This window comes from Squalius cephalus, assembly GCF_949319135.1.
Source record: "Squalius cephalus genome assembly, chromosome: 4".
In the NCBI taxonomy this organism is placed as follows: Eukaryota; Metazoa; Chordata; class Actinopteri; order Cypriniformes; family Leuciscidae; genus Squalius; species Squalius cephalus.
The window spans coordinates 25907045-25928060 of record NC_137125.1 but is presented as its reverse complement, the minus strand read 5'-3'; the positions used below and the strand labels follow the sequence as shown (position 1 = coordinate 25928060).

Genomic DNA, 21016 nt, shown 5'->3' with positions numbered 1-21016 from the left:
CACAAGCTTCAGTGAATGATGTGCAGTGTTTGCCCCCAGAACAACCAGATGCCTTGTTCACGTGAGCCCACTTAGAGGAGAATGCTTTCATTATAATTTTACAGCATGATATTTTTGCTCTCTATAAAACAGTGCTTTCTAAATCAGTTCGTTTTCCTGCAGTTTAGCTAATTTTCTTTCTTTATTCTATATTTTAACTGTTTTGGCCATTTTGTTTTAGGCCCTAGACTACACTCTAAAAAATGATGTGTTGGATTTACTTAAATATATATGCACCATTTTGCATCATACTTTTTAAGTAACCCCAACTTGGAATAATTTTACATAAAATAAACAAGAAAACCTTTGTTAAATGTACTTAAATATTTGAGTTCACGCAACATTCTTTACTTAAAAATATATGCATCACGTTACATATATTTTTAAGTAAAGAATGTCTGCCTTTGCAGAAATGACTGTACTACAAAATTTGCATATCCATTTCATTGTGGACTAGAAAAGGAAAAAAAATTAATACATTGTTTTATATTTTGTGTGAACGTGCAAGACATTGCAGCCTCTCACTAGCACAGACTTTTTCAGTAAATATATTATATCTAAAATTAAGGAGAAACATATGAACTAAATGTGATATATGATCAATTTTTTTTTGTCAAAGCTAATTTGTCAAAAACAATAATTAGACAAGTGTGAAATTAACATCTCAAATTATTCATATCCAAATTCTTGCACCATAACCTTTTGCACAGCTGCATGGATTAAAGGATGGAGAGAAAAAAAAACAGTATTTAGCAGCATAAAATTACCGATAATGCTAGAATTACAATTTTTATTATATATTACTTTTGGAAGTCAAATCTGGCACCTTCTCCCACTTTCAATATTGCCTCACATTATTAAAATGAAATATAACAAACAACACAAAATATTAAATCAAACACTTTAAAGCAGTGATTTTTCAATCCTGGTCCTGGTCCATCTTAAAATATATTCAAATAGAAAACAGTTGTTTTAAATTGTAGAAAATATAAAATAAATCACAATATTACAGCTTTTGCTGTATTTTGGATCAAATAAATGAAGGCTTGGTGGGCAGAAGAGACTTCTTTTAAAAACATTAAACAATCTTACTGGTAGTGTGTGTGTGTGTATATATATATATATATATATATATATGTGTGTATATAATTATTTATTTTTTCTAGTGATCAAAAATCTATCTAAAAAGAAAAAAAACAATAATTAAATGTTATAAATTAGTCCATTATTAAATGCCTATAAATATAAAAATGAGTCTATTAAATCTTCTTCTTTTTCTTTCGGCTGCTCCCATTAGGGGTCGCCACAGCGGATCATCCGTCTCCATACCACCCTGTCCTCTACATCTGCCTCTTTTACACCAACTACCTGCATGTCTTCCCTCACCACATCCATGAACCTCCTCCTTGGTCTTCCTCTTTTCCTCCTTCCTGGTGGCTCCATCCTCAGCATTCTCCTACCAATATAATTCATGTCCCTCTGCACATGTCCAAACCATCTCAATCTCGCCTCCCTCACCTTGTCACCAAAACGTCCAACATGCGCTGTCCCTCTAATAAACTCATTTCTAATCTTGTCCATCCTCGTCACTCCCAATGAAAACCTTAACATCTTCAGCTCTGCTACCTCCAGCTCCGCCTCCTGCCTTTTACTCAATGCCACTGTCTCTAATCCATACAACATTGCAGGTCTCACCACAGTCCTATAAACTTTTCCTTTCATTCTTGCAGATACTCTACTATCACAAATCACTCCTGTCACTCTTCTCCACCCACTCCACCCTGCCTGCACTCTTTTCTTCACTTCCCTAACACACTCTCCATTACTTTGCACTGTTGACCCCAGGTACCTGAACTCCTCCACCTTCTTCACCTCTTCACCCTGCACAGTAAAACTAACAGTGTTAAACCATCAGTGTTACTCTACATTTACTCTTAAGGAGTTAATTTAACAACAACTAGTGAAAGATACCCCCTAGTGTTGGTGAAAATTATCAGAGTTAATATGTCTCGTTAACTTTACACCGTTAAGCTCCGCCCCTCAATCTAACCAGATCTGACTTGAATTTCCTCGTGGTTGTCGCCATTTTCTTCTACATCGCACCAAATGGTAAGCTCTTTTAAGTAACACTTTAAAACATAGTTTTAACATTTTATGTGAATACATGTGTTAATATTACTGTATATGTTGTAGTTTGATGAACTTTGTGTAATTTGATAGGTTCAAACTCCGAATGGAACAACTTCGCGGTGAGTTCATGTGGTGGAGAAATATTTTTTTCGTCACAATGTGGTAATTTAATCTAGAATGATGTCAAAAATCTTATTTAATTTGTATTTCTGTTGGTTGAAGTTGGTATTGTTATATCCTGATAATTTGTATATTGTTATTTTTGAACGTTGAGTTTTCTGCAATGCATTAGCCGCCCGATTTTATGGGACGGTCAAAATGGCAATGTTCAAATTCAAAGACCTAACGTTAGGCTAACGTTAACGTTATTTAAAAAATACTGTATGCAACATGTTGCAACAGAATTTTGTTTCTTATTTATTTGTTATAAATAGCAGCCCTTTTCCACTGTCATCTGTGTAAAAGATGTGTCTGTCTCCTATTACAGAGTATGCTGGTTAAGGTGAAACTTGGGGATGGTCAAAAATTTGTTAAAATAACCGAACTGAGTGTGAAGGAATTTTTGTCTGCTGGTAAGAAAAATAACTTATACTTTTACTGCGGTGAATCGTTTAATTATCGCGTTCTCGATTTAAATGTGTTCTGCTTTTCAGTCGTTTCAAACACGCATCCTTCGAATCCTTGTTTCTGTGTTGCAAATATTACAATTAATAACTGAAGTATTGGGATAAACGTTTAATGTCTGGATATAAGCACTGGGGTGGGTTTCCCGAAAGCATCGTTGGCCAACTATAACTTAGTCGCAAGTTCATCGCAATGTCCATTGAACTCTATTGGTAACGAGGGAACTTGCGACCATAGTTGGCTAACGATGCTTTCGGGAAACGCACCCCAGTTGATGTCCATGGTAGAGATTAAAAATCGAGCAAATCACCTTTTTTACACTTCAAATTAAGATTGTAGCTACCAATTACATCGTTACGCCTCAAGATGGCGCCAAGAGACTGTAAAAAATGTATTTGTCCTTGAATCATTCATTCAAAAGATTAGTTCAAAAGGCTGATTCATTCGGCAAAGAAACATTTAATTTAATTAAATAATTCATTCAAGTTAAAAAAAAATATTTGGACTGCAGCAATTAACATTTTGTTGGAGTCTTTAGTAAATTACATGTTATTTTGTTGTCTATTCAGAATCATGGGTGAACCATAATCTCAGTTTGAAACAAAAAAAAAAATCATGATTCTCAATTAATTTTAGTATTTTAATGAATTTGTAAAAAAATAATATAATAAAAATACATATATGTATGTATGTGTTTGGTATTTGATCATTTTATTTTAGAATATACTGTCACATGTTATATTTGCTCTGATGTTAAGAGTTACCAGCAAGTAATTGATCAACCTTGTAATGTATACCCTTTCTCATTAATTTGCATACATTTTTTTTTCCAGCTTTTTTAAAGTTCGGTGTCCCAACTGTACCCGAGAATGTGAAGGTTATTGATGAATCGGGGACTGAGGTGGATGATGATGTTTTTGAGGATGTTGTTAAGGATCCCTCAGTTGGTGTTCTCACCATAAAACATGGTGCAGGTTCGTGTTTGTTTTATTACTTTCTAGAACATTTCTCAATGCTTATTTATTAGTATCATGAAGACTTTGACCACCCTATATGCAACTAGACTTGGAATCTTCCTCTCCACAAGCCTCTCATGTGCAGTTGAATCTGTCCCTGTGTTCATCAATTGACTCCACTGACTCACAGGATACAGTAATTATTGAAGAAAGCTCTTCAAGTAAAAGAATGAGACTAGATGATGAAGCTAAAAAGGTGAGCATCAAAGTTGTTATTATTTATAAATGTTGGGGGGAAAAGTTAAAATTCATCAATCTGAAACAGCCTTTTTTTTTTTTTAAATTACGCATCTGGTTTGAGGTAATGTTTTGTACTTAACATGCCAAACTTATGCTATTTTATTTTTATTTATTATTATTAAGTTGGTGGAATCCGTTCTTGTCCATAAACCTGGTGGGGAGCATATAATAAATGAATACAACCGATTTAAGACTTTGGGAGATGAAACGAGGAGGAAAATGGTGAACATCCTGGCAGCTGACCTGACAGAAAAGAATGGGTAATCTGCATATCTTTAACTGGTGTATATGATCTCTCACTGTAGTTCTATCATTTCTTGTTTTTTTTAACCTGTGCTAAAGATAGGTTTTTTTTTATTTTTATTATTATACAGTACATCACCACCAAGGCAGGTTAAAGAAAAATACGCCAGAGGAATTGTGTCCTTGTTCCCTTACCTCAGTGACCCCATGTCCAAAAATGGATACGTAAGTATCACACCTTTTTTAAATTTTAATTCTGTGTTGACATGTCTTAAATGCTGATGATCACACACAATACAGGTGGTGTATTTTGCTCTTGAATTAAGACTCTTTTTTTTTGTCTATGTATTCTTGTCTTTCTAAGGAGCATTACTATGATGGTGAGAGTGGCACTGGGTACTTAGCATGGAGAATCAAAACTATACAGAGAGGCCTGGCTAAAGAACGAAGAGCATCATTTGAAGGTACAGAATGAAATTCAGAAATTACCTTTATTGCTTTTTTTCATAGCTCATTGTGCCTGTGACATTTCAATTTGTAATTTTTTTTTTTTTTATAGTATGAACTGTATATAGTATTCTTTATGCAGTGTTGAAGCTTTTTAAATGCTTTATTCATCAGGACAAGGATTGTCTGCTGAGGTGATGTCTGGTGGACCAACTGTAAGACGGGAGTCAGAGTTTACTCCGGAGACTGTCTTGAGTGAGGATGAAATCAAGGAAGCTATTGCATTCATGAACCATTCTGCTGACGAGGATGCAGTCAAGAAGAAGATGAAACTGACATTCGACTATCGCCGCAACATGGTTCTTGACCCTATGCAGTCAAGCGATATATTGACAGTCTTTCCACGTTTCAAAGACGTTAAAGGTTTGGTAAGTAAAGTCTTTATAATCAAATATTTAAGGATTTTTAAAAATTCATTGCTGTTTTCTAAAAATAAGTTTCTTCAGGGTTTATATCTAATAATGATTCCCTTTCTTAGATTGAGCAAGACTTTGTTTTGATGTTTGGAGAAGGAGTGTCAGGCAAGCTACTGGAGAAGTGGACGACTGCGTTCAAGAAAAAAGTGATTCAGCAGTGCAAAAAGCTTCCAACCACCAGTGATGTTGGAGAACTCCTGCTAGCAGCTGAATCTCCTTCTGATGACTCTGAAGAGGGTGTTAATTTTGGTAAGACTTTTAAGATTAATTTAGTAATTCAACACACTGCCTCGCCAAAAAAAAAAAAAAGTCACTGTTTGGATTTAAATAGGCAAATGCTTAAAAAGTATATGATTGGATCATCATTGCAGTGATTATTATGTTTCTATCATGTCATATGTTTGGGAACAGTTCTTTTAATCCTAATTGATGGAGAGTGAAGCTTTTCTGAGAGGTGCAGACATTTATGGTCAAGATCTTGTATTGACAATGCAAGAGTTAAACACTCTGTAAAGTCTCCCTTAACATAACTTTCAATTCATTTAAGGTCTGGATTCAGAGATGCCAATTCATACGTGGAAATTATTCTTAATGCACCTCCCAACTATTCTTTCACAGTTTGAGCCTGATGAATCTTCACATTGTCAATCCTGGAATATGACCATGCTGTGTCTTCCTACATAGTTGTTTAAGAAATGAAAAGCTACACACTCCATCAATTATAGGATTAAAAAAACTGTTCCCAAACATATAACATGATAGAAACATAATAATAACTGCAATGATGATCCAATCATAAACTCTTTTAAGCATTTGCCTATTTAAATCCAAACAGTGACTTTTTTTTGGCCATGCAGTGTATTTTGAGGAACATAAGGTTGAGGTATTTAGTCCCTACAAATGTTTTTAATATTTATTCTTTAGTATCAGTTTTCATTATTGATGAAGTTTTGCTAACATAATTAATATTGTCTAAACAGTTTGGGACACTGACCTCTCTTCTATACTACTGCTGTTGCATCTGATCCCACCTTCTGCCCAAGGCCGGAAGAGACCAGGAAAGGTGTCTGCTTCTCAAGCAGAGAAACATCTTGTTGTCTTCAAGAAGGTTCGTTTTTTATTTTTTTTTTATAGTTTTCTTTTATTTAACATAGAAGAGTGATGGTTCTCTTAAATTTGCTTGGTGTTCTCAGAGTGGAACAAACATTGAGGAGCATCTTCGAAACATCACTGCTAGTGCTCAGCCCTATCTTCTGGCTGTGGGACCTCAGAAGAAATCAGTTCACCAGTACTTCATCATTCTCGATCAGCATGCCATTCCATGCAAGTCAACCTCTTCTCTTGGTGCCTTTGACGAACTGTTTAAGGCACACTTTGTTTTCGGTACCTCTTACAACACTATGCTACACAACATGTACACTTTCATTCAGACCACTGTGTACAACATAGATGTTGGCAAAGTGAAAGAGAGTCCTCGTGTTGCTGAGGTCAGAGCAAGGCTGCTTAGTTAGGTCCCTTAAGTTTTTCTGCCCCATGAAGTGTTTTGTTTGTCAAGCTGATTTAAGTGGTTCTAAAATGCTTCTTAGGCACTTCAGATTAGTTCATGGTTTTGTTCCTGGAAATAATCTTCGCCTTAAATGCATAGAAGCAGGTTGTGGTTCTGTGTTTGGTACGTTTTCAGGTTTTAGGAAACATCTGCACTCAAAACATGCTGAGCAAATTGACAGTGAGCAGAATTGACACCACTGATAGCCATGAGACTGCCCAGGCAGATGGACAAAGTAGTGCTGAAATATTTGATCAGATTGACAGTGCCGGAGAGGTGGCCACAACATCTGAATTGTTAACGTCAAATAAGAGCACTTTCAATATGTGTGCGTCTGCTATTGCACAACTAAAAGTTGCTGGATTAAGTCAATCTGCTATAAATGGTTTTGTTTCATCTATGGAGGAAATGGTTTCTGAGATTCATAGTCAGGCCCAGGATGCAGCTTTGCTCTGTCTGCCTTCACAGGACACTGCTACTAAAAGAAAAATAGAAAATTCATTTCAAGACTTAGAAAATCCATTTACTTTGTTAAATTCTGAAGCCATACAGAAGTAGCATGTGAGATGCCAGTGTTTTGTAAGATCAAGATTATTGCTGTAAAAGACGAAAATGTGCTGTTGTGTGGAACACTGATGGAAACTAGCCTATATGTTTTGATGACCATTACCATGCATTTACAGTCAGACTCCATCCAGACAGAGTTTTTAAGGTAGTGAATGTTAATGAGCTGTGTTCTTTCAAACCATTTGATCTTCAGATGAAATATGGTACAACAGATTCTGCACTGCATGTAGTGCCGTATTGCCATTTAATGCAGATGTGATGTGTTTTTGTTCATGTATGTGCATTTGTCCTGAGCCAGAATGTTGTTTTAATAAATGTTTTAAATTTGACATTGTTGAAGTTGTTTTCTTTGTTTTGAAAACTTGTTTTAAGAGTTAATTTGACATTATAGAAGAGTAATTGTTTACTATACTTGCACACAAAGAGAAATACTGACACTTATTAACCGGTTGCACCACAAATGGGTTTTTAAAAATTTTACACTTGAGTGAGAATTTTTCACTATAAAAAACTTAAATAAACTCTACATTAGTGAAATATTAACACCAATAAGAGTTAATTTCCCCCTAGTGTTAAACTGTGGTAACACCAAACAGAGTTAACTTCCGCCTAGTGTTAAACTGTGGTAACACCAAACAGAGTTAATTTCCCCCAGTGTTAAACTGTGGTAACACTATTCAGTGTAGAGCAGTGTTGCATTTTTACTCAAAATAGAGTTAATTTTACTCTGAAAATTGAACACTGTGACTAGAGTCAATTTATCACCAATTCTGAGTGGGACCAAATACACTCTGACCAAGTGTTAAATTTAACTCTTATAGAGTTAATTTAACACTGCAAAATTTACTGTGTGTAACCGCACCACTCCACTGCCCTCCCTCTCATTTACGCACATGTACTCTGTCTTACTCCTACTGACTTTCATTCCCCTCCTCTCCAGCACGTACCTCCACCTCTCCAGGCTCTTCTCAACCTGCTCACTACTCTCACCACAAATCACAATATCATCCGCAAACATCATAGTCCAGGGAGACTCTTGTCTGACCTCGTCCGTCAACCTGTCCATCACCACTGCAAACAGGAAAGGGCTCAGGGCCGATCCTTGATGCAGTCCAACCTTCACCTTGAACCAGTCTGTCGTTCCTACTGCACACTTCACTGCAGTCACACTGTCCTCATACATGTCCTGCACCACCCTCACATACTTCTCTGACACACCTGACTTCCTCATACAACACCACAACTCCTTTCTTGGCACTCTGTCGTACGCTTTCTCTAAATCCACAAATACACAATGCAGCTCCTTCTGTCCTTCTCTATACTTCTCCATCAACGTTCTCAAAGCAAATATGGCATCTGTGGTGCTCTTCCTCGGCATGAAACCATACTGTTGCTCACAGATGGTCACCTCTTCTCTCAGCCTGGCTTCCACTACTCTTTCCCATAACTTCATGGTGTGACTGATCAACTTAATTCCCCTGTAGTTACTGCAGTTCTGAACATCTCCCTTATGCTTAAAGATCGGTACCAGCACACTCCTTCTCCATTCCTCAGGCATCCTCTCACCTTCCAAAATCTTGTTAAACAATCTGGTTAACAACTCCACTGCCATCTCTCCTAAACATCTCCATGCTTCTACCGGTATGTCATCTGGTCCAACCGACTTTCCACTCTTCATCCTCTTAATCGCTGCTCTCACTTCCTCCTTACTAATCCTATCCACTTCCTGCTTTACTAACACCACATCATCCAACCTTCTCTCTCTCTCATTTTCCTCGTTCATCAGCTGCTCAAAATACTCCCTCCATCTTCTCAACAAACTCTCCTCACTAGTCAACACATTTCCATCTCCATCCTTTATTGCTCTAACTTGCAACACATCCTTCCCAGCTCGATCTCTCTGCCTGGCCAATCGGTACAAATCCTTTTCTCCTTCCTTAGTGTTCAACCTCTCATACAGCTCCTCGTATGCCTTTTCCTTGGCTTTCGCCACATCCCTCTTTACCTGTTGCCGCATCTCCTTGTACTCCTGCCTACTTTTCTCATCACCCTGTCGATCCCACTTCTGTTTTGTTAACCTCTTTCCCCTTATGCTCCCCTGCACTTCCTCATTCCACCACCATGTCTCCTTGTCTTCCTTTCTATTTCCAGATGTCACACCAAGTACCTTTCTAGCTGCCTCCTTCATCACTCCTGCGGTAGTTTCCCAATCATCCAGCACCTCTTCACCACCACCGAGCCTCTGTCTGACCTCTTCCCTGAACCTCACACTACAGTCTTCCTCCTTCAGTTTCCACCATCTTATTCTTCTTTCAGTCCTTACTCTCCTCCTCTTCTTCTTCGTCTCCAAAACCATCCTACAGACCACCATCCGATGCTGTCTAGCTACACTGTCCCCTGCCAAGACCTTACAGTCTCCAATCTCCTTCAGGTTGCATCTCCTACATAGAACATAGTCCACCTGTGTGCACCTTCCTCCACTCTTATAGGTCACCCTATGATCCTCCTTCTTCTTAAAATACGTATTCACCACTGCCATTTCCATCCTTTTAGCAAAATCTACCACCATCTGCCCTTCCACATTTCTCTCCTTTAGGCCATACCTACCCATAACCTTCTCATCACCTCTGTTCCCCTCACCTACATGTCCATTAAAGTCTGCCCCAATCACCAATCGTTCATTTCTAGGTACACCATCTACCACTTCATCTAATTCACTCCAGAATCTTTCCTTCTCCTCCATCTCACAGCCGACTTGTGGAGCATAGGCACTGATGACATTTATCATCATCCCTTCAACTTCCATCTTCACGATCATCACCCTATCAGAAACTCTCTTCACCTCCACTACACTCTTACTGTACTCTTCCTTCAGAATCACCCCTACACCATTTCTCTTTCCATCCACACCATGATAGAACAGTTTAAACCCACCTCCAATGTTTCTGGCCTTACTCCCTTTCCACTTGGTCTCCTGAACACACAACATATCTACCCTTCTCCTCTTCATCATATCAGCTAACTCTCTCCCTTTACCAGTCATAGTGCAAACATTTAAAGTACCAACCCGAACCTCCACTCTCCTACACTTCTCCTTTCCCTGTCGCCTCTGTAGACGTCTTCCTCCTCTCCTCCTCCTCCTTCGGCCAACAGTAGCCCAATTTCCACCGGTACCCTGATGGCTAACGATACCTGAGGCGGTCGTTGTTAACCCGGGCCTCGACCGATCCGGTATGAAATTCTTATTCGTGACCCGCATATTTGATTTGGCACATGTTTTACGCTGGATGCCCTTCCTAACGCAACCCTCCCCATTTATCCGGGCTTGGGACCGGCACTAAGAGTGCACTGGCTTGTGCCTCCCTAATGGCTAGGTTAAAAATGACCTAGGTTAAAAATGAGTCTATTAAAATAGCCTAGGTTAAAAATGAGTCTATTAAATAATATCTATTAAAAACAAAACAGGAGTTAATTAATGTAGACTTTTGTCCAGAGATTTTGAACGAATCTCTTCGAAAACATTTTAACAGTCCAAACTGGAATAGCCAAACAGTAAATAAAGATCTACAATCGTTATTTGAAGCTAAACTTTTGTTTAAAGGTCCCGTTCTTCGTGATCCCATGTTTCAAACTTTAGTTAGTGTGTAATGTTGTTGTTAGAGTATAAATAATATCTGTAAAATTATAAAGCTCAAAGTTCAATGCCAAGCGAGATATTTATTTAACAGAAGTCGCCTACAGCGAACGGTCGATTTGGACTACATCCCTCTACTTCCTTCTTTAATGACGTCACTAGAACAGTTTTTTGACTAACCTCTGCCCACAGGAATACACAAAAAAAGGGGGCGTGGTCTTGTTGCGCTCCCACGGAGAAGAGGAAGAGTTGCGTTTGTAGAGTGTGTTTGTCGCCATGTCGTCGAGACGCTGTTATTTTCATCCCAGAGTCTAATCACCTTTGTTTGGCCTTCCCTGAGCGCATGCATCTCCCCGTTATGGTAAGAGGCGTGACCTTTCCGGGCAACGTGCGCTAAGCTGCTGTCGAATCACAACACAGGAACCGCTGGCACAATCAGAACTCGTTACGTATTTCTGAAGGAGGGACTTCATAGAACAAGGAAGTCATCAGCCCTTTCTTAGGACAGTGAAAACAGTGGTATACAGATAAGTAAATTGTGTGAAAAATACTGTGTTTTTTTACACGCGAAACATGAACACATGTTATATTGCACACAGTAAACACAATCAAAGCTTAAAAAACACACGAAAAACGGGACCTTTAAAGGGTATTTACTTATTTTGATAATAATTTTGAAGGTTTAAGAGACAGGGTTGTCGCTGTCATTTAGGAATAATATTGTGTTTGAATCAAGATCGCTATTATTTAATGATAAATCGTGCACACATATGGAGCTGTAGCCAATGTGTTTTCGAATTTAATATGTTAACATTACCAAAAGTAGGCTAACCCGCACCCAAGGTCTGGCTGCCCCCCTTTCCAATCTTTCATTTGAAAGTCACGTGTCTAGTATCTGTAAAACTGCATTTTTCCATCTTAAAAATATATCTAAATTACGCCATATGCTCTCATTGACAAATGCGGAACAATTAGTTAATGCGTTCATGAGCTCAAGGCTAGATTATTGTAATGCTCTACTGGGTGGTTGCCCTGCACGCTTAATAAACAAACTACAGCTGGTTCAAAATGCAGCAGCTCGAGTTCTTACCAGAACCAGGAAGTATGACCATATTAGCCCAGTTCTGTCAAAACTGCATTGGCTCCCTATTAAACATCGCATAAATTTTAAAATATTGCTGATTACTTACAAAGCACTAAATGGTTTAGCTCCGCAGTACTTGAGCGAGCTCTTAACGCATTATAGTCTGTCACGTCTATTGCGATCTCAAAATTCCGGCCAGTTACTAATACCTAGAATATCAAAGTCAACTGCTGGCGGTAGATCCTTTTCCTATTTAGCACCAAAACTCTGGAACAGTCTTCCTACCATTGTCCGGGAAGCAGACACACTCTGTCAGTTCAAAGCCAGATTAAAGACACATCTCTTTGACCTAGCATTCACATAATACATTATAGACTTCTATAATTTAATGTTAGGCTGCATAGATTAGGTCAGCCGGAACCGGGAACACTTCCCATAAATCCTGATGTACTCGTTACATCATGATAAGAATGGCATCTACGCTAATTTTAGTGTCTGTGTTTATCCCGAGGTTTTCCTGCAGCCTGCCGGATCCAGGCTGTATCCAGATCTGACGAAGGACCTTCGCCTGGACCGATGACAACGCAGTGCTGAAGTGCCAACTAGTCTCTCCCTATGGAGGATCCCTCTACCACTCTACAGATAAGGCGTTGTCGGGAAAATTCGTTTCGTGTTCCTACCCCAAAGCAACAAAATAAAATAAAATTCTTTATCAAAATTTATAAGGAAAGACAAGTACTTTGTTTAGGCTTGGCTTGTAGGGAATTCCAAACCTGCGTATTTTCAAATGCACATAACTAGAACCCATTCTAAATGCGCATGTGAACGCCATCAGCGTTTCTCACAGGTTCGCGTTTAAAGTCTGTGTAGAGGGAATGGTGTCGTCTTAGCGGCCCCTAATTTAATAACAAATGATCGTTGCAACGGAAGCAAATCAATCAAAACTAACTTTAGATGGAAAATAACTTAACTCTGCTATAAAGCCAAAACAATCTCTGTTACCTTAAATTATACGCTTATCTCTGTGAAGCTGCTTTGAAACAATCTACGTTGATAAAAGCGCTATATAAATGAAGATGACTTGACTTGACTTGACTTTCCCGTGATCCATGTATAGAGATTAGAGAATATGGGAATTTGTAAATACGCAAAGTACAATTTTTTTTTTATCCGAAAACTCATAGCCTGCATATAATAAATGGCAATTACATTTAGGCCTACTTAAAAAATACTAAAGTATAAGCTACATGACAACTAGTGAATAAAGTAGGCCTATGAATTTATCCGTGGGGGAGAGTGCCGTCCGAATTCCTCTTAATGCATACGTGCCAACGCGATGCATGGTCATATATTTCGAAAAACACAATAAAATACTCTGACTACTATAAACACTTGACACTTGATACATTCAATGGAAGCACACTCGCTTAATAATTCAAATATATAGTCGCGGGCAAAGTCACTCATTTCATACATTAACATGTAGACTACAAACGTTTTCATACGTGTTTGTATCACGTTTCAAATTGTTGATGTAAAATTCGTAGCAATTCTGAAATTCAGTTTAAAAGTTAATTTCTTGACCAAAAATGCAATAAACGATCAAGTGTAACTTAAGTTAAAAAAAGTTAAGCTTACCTCTTTTCTGCGTCTTCACATGTGCTTCACAAAATGGCTCCAATTTTTGGCTGGAAAGGCATCACAGGAAATTGCATATCACGTGGCTGTATAGTTACTTAAAATGTTATGCTAGATTTACTTAATTTTGAAGCAATTATTATAGTAGTTGACATTACTTACGTTTTTTCATTTTATTTATGCATACATTTAAGTTCACCTGGTAACTTTTTGTTACACACACTATATATGTTAAGTAGAGGTTGAAAAGTTATGAATACTTTTTTTTTGTGTTTAATAGAATTACTTTTGTAAGTAATGGTTGTTCAGCCAACGAATCGTTTTTTAGAGTGTATGTGTTTCATACATGTACATAAAAGTTTTTACTATGCATTGAAATTCACATTAGAGATGTTTTTATTAGTTATTATTTATTAGTTAATAAGATTTTTTTTTTACAAAGAAATTAGCAGAATATTTATCTAATTTGAATTTGTATCTGTAATTAGCTGTTCTGTGGTTGTTGATGAACTTATATATTTTCACATTCATTAGAATTTCAATTTCATGTCCTGATGTTTATTATTACCTATTTTAACATAACAGATCCATTTATTCATGGTTTTTGGTTTCAGTGGTGGCTGCATAGGATTGTTTCCGATTCATGTGATCCAAATATTTCCAGTAACTCCAGAGTGTTGTAAAGTCCAAAAGTCAAAATGTTTTGAATAAAGATAGATGTAATCATTTCCAAAATTCACATGTTTTTCTCAAACGAAATATTCTGCTTCAATCCACATTTGTTGGCATTTTGACTTTCAAAAACAACCATTTCACTGCGGTTAGAAACTTTGCTCTCCCGCTTGACAGACACAAAGCGAGGTGCGCATCTCTGTGAGCGGTCTAGTAGCCTTTACTCAGTTTTATCGGGTGAATTCAGGGTGATTAGGGCACTTTTTCCATTGATATGATTTGGAAAAAGTGTCCCAATCAACCTGAATTCACCATTACAAAAAATATCATATTATGTACCATTACATATTATGTAGGCCTATCTGTGTCCGCTTGGCGCTCGGTGCTCCATTGAATCCATATTTTTCAGTTTAATTCAAATTGAGGATTTTGTTTGAGGATTTTAAACATTTTTAGGGTGATGACGTCATAAAATATGATGACAGACATCCAAAAGCTTCAAATGTAAATATGACATGATAAGAATGACATTCGGTGCAGTCTATGAACGGTCAGAACGACTGCTATGGCCATATAATTCCAGTAGTTCTAGTGTTAATGGTATATTGCTGGTGTGTTTACAAGAATTTGTAATGTACTAATAACACAAATAAGGTATACTTTAATTTCACTAATCAAGCATATAATTAGTTCCTAAACAGGGACATACTTAACGTGCACTAAGTATCCGTCTTGAAATTATGCTTCACTACAATTCAATTACAACTAAAATATGCTTAGTATAAAATGTATTGTTTCAAAATAGCCAGCTTTACGTAAACTAATCATCAACACACTTGAAGTATGCTGATCATTAGTCTGAAAAGTATGCCAACATTAAAATACTTAGCATGGTTATTTTTTTACCAGGACAAACTTGGTACACAGCTTCATCAGTGAAGAATTCAGGAACTGAAGAATGTTTTATACAGTGTTTAGAAACATCTGCAAACATTACTGTTTTGCCTTTTAGAAAAAATGATCAAGAATACAACTTTGAATACCTCGGACATCTATTTTATTATTTGTATGCATTTTAAAAAAAAAAAAAAAATTTGCTCTCATGATTTTTAGACAGCAGTGTGTGATCGGGACTTTTATTTTGGTCTGGATATATGACGTCACAAGGTCGCGCCGCGCTCCTGTGTTGTGATTCGGCTGCAAAAAGGTTTGTGTTTTAAACATTTAGAGTGTTTAAATCAGTGTAAAACAGTTCAGGACTTTTTATATAATTTTACAAGAACTGTGAACTGAATTAATTAGTATTGAAAGTACCATTGTAATACTTTATCTGACACTATGAACGTTTTTTTTGTGAGTAAAGTGCATGTAGACATGAGTAACAGAAAAGGTGCGTCTCATTTCGCTCATTCAAAAAACTGAATTCGGTCACTGGCAAATAGTGTTGAGAGAAACGGGGGTTTGAAACTCCACCTCATTTGAATCAATTGCTTCCTAAAATGATTCAGTGATTCGTATAGCTCGAACACATGCTGGTCAAATTGGTGTAAATACAACAAGAGCACTAACGTTACATAAATGTGAATAATGACAATGACGTTTTAAACAAGATCTACAAATCATCAAAATTAAATATAATTCACAAGTAACTAAGTATGAAGTGTTTGTATAATGGGTGTCCTTTTATTTATTTGTAGCGCTAGTTTAGCTAATCAAGCCATTAACTAGGTATCACTCTCTTACCAGTTCACTGAACTAGAGCAGATTGAGACGCACCCAGAGATTTAGTTTGGATTTACTTTTCTTTCTGTTAATTATTCTCATTTTAATCATGACAATTTGTCTAAACAGAAAAAGTCCTGGTGAAGCGACTGCGATCCATGTGACACACTATTATAAAGATGGCGTTTATTAAAGAGGAGAGTGAAGAAATAAGGATTGAAGAAACATTCAGCATAAAACAAGAAGAAACTGAGGAACAAAAAGGTTGGTTACATTCTCAAAGCTGAACTCAGTCATTTGATGCTTATTAAAGTGTCAACACAAATGAAGATCTTTTTGATGAAATCGGAGAGATTTCTGTTCCTCCATTGACAGCTACGCAACCACTACTTTGACGCTTCAAAAAGTTCATAAAGAGATCGTAATAAACCTAATACGGATTAATTGAGCGGTTTAGTCCAAATTTTCTGAAGAGACTCGATCCCTTTTTTTTTGATGGAGCAGAATGAATTTAGTCGTTTTATTAATATACTATTATATTTTATTTTAGATTAGTGTATATAATTACCTGCTCCCTCAAGGTTTTTGTTTGGTGCTGCAGGATCCTGGGTGTTTAATAAGGGGTTTGATTAGTGCCTGCTTGAAAGTATTTGGGGCATGTCCTAAAGAAATATAGGATCCAGCATATCATCATGTCTGTTGCTTTGTGCCAATTAAACTGGGGTTAACTGGTATTTGTCTGTTTCTGACTTAGACCTGATGCTGCTGAAAGAGGAGTGTCAAGAACTGAATGATTTGGAAGAAAAATTTAACCCGGGAGAGAGCCTTTACACCTGCCAACAGTGTGGAAAAAGTTTCACTCAAAAGGCAAACCTTAACAGGCACATAAGAATTCACACCAGAAAGAAGATTTACAGTTGCCCTCAGTGTGCAAAGAGTTTTACACAGAACAAATACCTTAATGCCCACATGAGAACTCACACTGGAGAGAAGCCTTTCACATGTCTTCAGTGTGAGAAGAGTTTCTCACTAAAAGGAAATCTTAAGACTCACATGAGAATTCACAATGGAGAGAAACCATTCAAATGCCCTCATTGTGTAAAGAGTTTTACACACAAAAAAAACCTTAATACCCACATGAGACATCACACTGGAGTGAGCCCCTACTTATGCGATCTCTGTGGCAAGAGCTTCTCACGAAAAGAAAGTTTTAAGACTCACATGACTATTCACACCGGAGAGAAGCCGTTCATATGTCAGTGTGGAAAGAGTTTCCGATGTAAAGAAAACCTTAATCAGCACGCGAGTATTCACTCAAGAGACAAATGTTGTGTATGCCATCAGTGTGGAAAGGGTTTCACAGACAGGAAACGCCTTAAGAGGCATGTAAAAACTCACATCAGAGGGAAGCCTTTCATGTGCCACCACTGTGGAAAGTGTTTCGCAAAGAAAGCAAACCGTGAGGATCATGTGAGAATTCACACTGGAGAGAAGCCTTTCACCTGCTCTCACTGTGGAAAGTGTTTCACAGTTAAAGGAAACCTTAACATTCACATGAGAGTTCACACTCGAGAGAAGCCTTACAAGTGTCTTCAGTGTGAGAAGAGTTTCACATATCACACAATCCTGAAACGTCATTTGCAAACTCATTCTGGAAAGAAAATGCAGTGTTCCGTGGTGTGACGAGGTTTAGAAAGACTAGCAATTTCAAAAATCACCTGTGCATTCACTCTGGAGGAAGACAATTCAATTGTGATCAATGTAATACAAACTTTTTTTTTGCCTTTAACACTTACTTACTGCACTTACACTTAATGCAAATGTGAGATCCTGTTTGTATTATTTGTTAAAGAGTAGGGCAACAGAAAATGCATATCTGTGTCAAATTAACCGCAGCTGAATATGGGCCATTTCTGGTTGTCTACCTTCATGACCACTTATATTATTTGCATCCTTCACCTCTTTATACTTTGACTTGTGGCTTTTTATTTTTTTATGTGCATGTGTAATCCTCTGGCCCCACCTGACCGTCATCTTTGCTATAGTTTCAAATATTGAGCGTTTGAGGTAGATGTCCTATAATTTCGACTATGTAGAGGTATCACTCAATTGACCCTTCGCAGGGAGCTTGATTGACAGGCGATCTAACCAATCATAATCCGCCATCCGCCATTTTGTCCGACAAAGCAGTCAGGAGAGATAGCAGATTAACATGGGAGGATTTTAACTTGAAAAACGGAATGTACTGACGCCTTTCCGCGGTTTAAAACAACATTCCTTCTTATGTTCATTCATGTTTATTTGATGCTATAAATGCACTAGAAGGAAGAGATGATCGGTTCACGAGCAGCTTTAACTGATGCTTTGTCTACAGCGATCTGTCAGACACATTTAAGAGCCACAAAACGGTATGTATCGTTTAAATTTCTTTTAAAAAATTACTAAATTTGAAAGGTGAGACTTTGTTTAATATGTTTAATATCAAAAGTAACCGAAAAGTAACCTGGTCTGTCCTGTCTGTCAGCGTGTTGTCAGTCTCTTCTCTGCTCCGCGATGTGTTTTTCACTGCGTGAGAACATGGTGTGGCGTGAGAGCAGCGTAGCTTGTCGGACATAGCGACACTAACTAAGGGGGGCGGGTCTTTGCGAAGGGTCAATTCTAGGGGTATAACAATATATCGTGTCACAATATATCGCAATTCAAAAATGCAAGATAGCTCACCCAAAATAAAAATTACTCTGAGAAAACATTCAAGTTTTCAGAGTTTTAGTGTCAGTACTACATTACCCCACTATATATAAATGTTGAATATAATGTATAATAATGCTATGGGGGAATTTTTGTGGGTCCTGATAATGCCAAATATCTGATGTTGCCAGTAAAAAGTGGCCTACATTATTTTAAATATATCTAGTCAGTGACAGAGTGCAAGCATATTCGTCTAAAGTAATTCTGTATTTTCAGCTTCAGAATCATGAATATTTTTATTCTGGTGTCTCTATTGTCCTGTGCATTGGGTTTCCAGCACCAAGTCCAAGCCTATTCATTTACAACCACAATGTAATATCAAATTTAGCACTTTAATCAAAAGTACATTTTTTGTTAACCTTTTATCATATGTCTTGGAGTATCGCAATAATATTGTATCATTAGTCCAGTATTGTGATATGTATTGAATCGTGACATGAAGGTATCGTTACACCCCTACTCAATTCCATATATTGATGCCTCTGAATCAAAATATAGTTGAACTTCTGTCTTGCTGTGAAATGCCACAATGTAACAGAGATGATAAATAAAGGACATAAACTGAAAGAAATAATACTTGACCATGCTCATGGAGGACCCCCAGCACTGCATGTTTTGTGTTCCTCCCTAAAACAAACCTGATTCAGTTTCAGATTCAGAGGAGACTTTCAAAATGTGCAGTGTTGGGATTCCTCCAGGACTAAGAAATGAACATTAATTGTTTCTGCTGATTATAGCTTATTTTGTCATGTAATTTTTTATTTATTGTTGTAATATCTGAATTTCCTGACTTTAATTTTAAAATAATGGTCAAGATTAAGTTTTTTTTTTTTTTTTTTATCAGCACAGTTGATTCTTTGTTGATACTTACTGTTTCCTTTCAAATCAATTTGGTGCAATAAACAATCCAAAGCAGTTTGTCTTTTGGCCTTTCCTTGCTAAATATACAATAGAGCAGTGGTTCTCAACTGGTTTGGCCATGTGACCAACATTTTTACATGGTTATTAAGATATTGCAAATTTATTGCTCAAAAATGGTTCACACACACACACACACACACACACACACACACACACACACACACACACACACACACACTTTACCTTAGATACACATCAATTGTAAGAATATCACTAACACTGATAAATAAACAGTATAAGTCAAGGCTATTGAATTGCAGTCCCAAACAATTTTTTTGTTAATACAATACAGTTAGTGAGCTGGTATTAGCCAACAAGGTCATACATTTTTTTTTATAATGACGCAATGTATAAAAGTGATATTTTGGGTTAAGGTTACAGAAACAACAGTTACAATGGTAAAAAAAAAAATACTAACATAAACTCTTCATAAAACATGAACACTGTTCCTGATGAATAGAATAAAGGCGTGTCCTCGCACCGTAAAAAGTTCAACAGGTGAGGGTGGCAGGGTTTCTGCAGGTATCTTCAAATTAAATTAAATGTTTACATTTTTAATGCCATACATGACCCATGACTAACCACGAATATTTTATATATATATATATATATATATATATATATATATATATATATATATATATACACACACACATATATTAGTGCTGTCAATCGATTAAAAAAAATAACTCGATTAATCACACATTTTTTCTGTGATTAATCGCAATTAAAACACTTATATTTTTATAGGTTTATATCAGCTTATTTATAAAATGAATGTAGAGACAACAAAAAGACAGTATATTTTAAATACTTTTTTAATGCCATCTTTTTATGAATGAAGGCCAGTATCACTGATACTAATACAGCTATTGATATCTGGATAAAACATTTTTTATATCTGGATCGTTTCGCTAGATAAAACCCTTATTTCTCGACTGGGATCGTGCAGAGCCCTTTGAAGGGCTGATTTTGACTTCAACAATTTGGTTACCGTTGAAGTCCATTGCGTGGAGAAAAATCCTGAAATGTTTTCCTCAAAAAAATTTATTTATTTTCCACTGAAGAAAGAAAGACATGAACATCTTGGATGGCACTGGGGTGAGTAAATTATCAGGAAATTTTCATTTTGAGGTGAACTAATCCTTTAATAGGCGTACACCCACTTTTTTGGCGAATGGCTTGACCATGCATTTTCAAACAGCGGCTGGCTTGACAACAGTCCGGTGACCCCGATCGTGCCAGACCTGCACGAAGTATATTTTCTCT

The 21016-nt window shown here is 37.0% G+C and overlaps 2 protein-coding genes across 2 annotated transcripts; both read left to right on the top strand.

Moving 5' to 3' along the window:
• Window positions 1–3760: 3760 nt before the first annotated feature.
• Window positions 3761–7656, top strand: LOC307157931 (uncharacterized protein). Its single transcript, XM_079869925.1, has 8 exons — window positions 3761–4005; window positions 4173–4309; window positions 4424–4517; window positions 4657–4756; window positions 4914–5167; window positions 5278–5464; window positions 6196–6323; window positions 6409–7656. Exons 1-8 carry the CDS (start codon window positions 3847–3849, stop codon window positions 6724–6726), a joined length of 1377 nt encoding a protein of 458 aa, XP_079726051.1. The 5' UTR covers window positions 3761–3846; the 3' UTR covers window positions 6727–7656.
• Window positions 7657–15504: 7848 nt separating this feature from the next.
• Window positions 15505–19742, top strand: LOC307157069 (uncharacterized protein). The gene is made up of 3 exons (XM_079868839.1): window positions 15505–15563; window positions 16208–16342; window positions 16833–19742. Exons 2-3 carry the CDS (start codon window positions 16258–16260, stop codon window positions 17759–17761), a joined length of 1014 nt encoding a protein of 337 aa, XP_079724965.1. The 5' UTR covers window positions 15505–15563; window positions 16208–16257; the 3' UTR covers window positions 17762–19742.
• Window positions 19743–21016: the final 1274 nt, after the last annotated feature.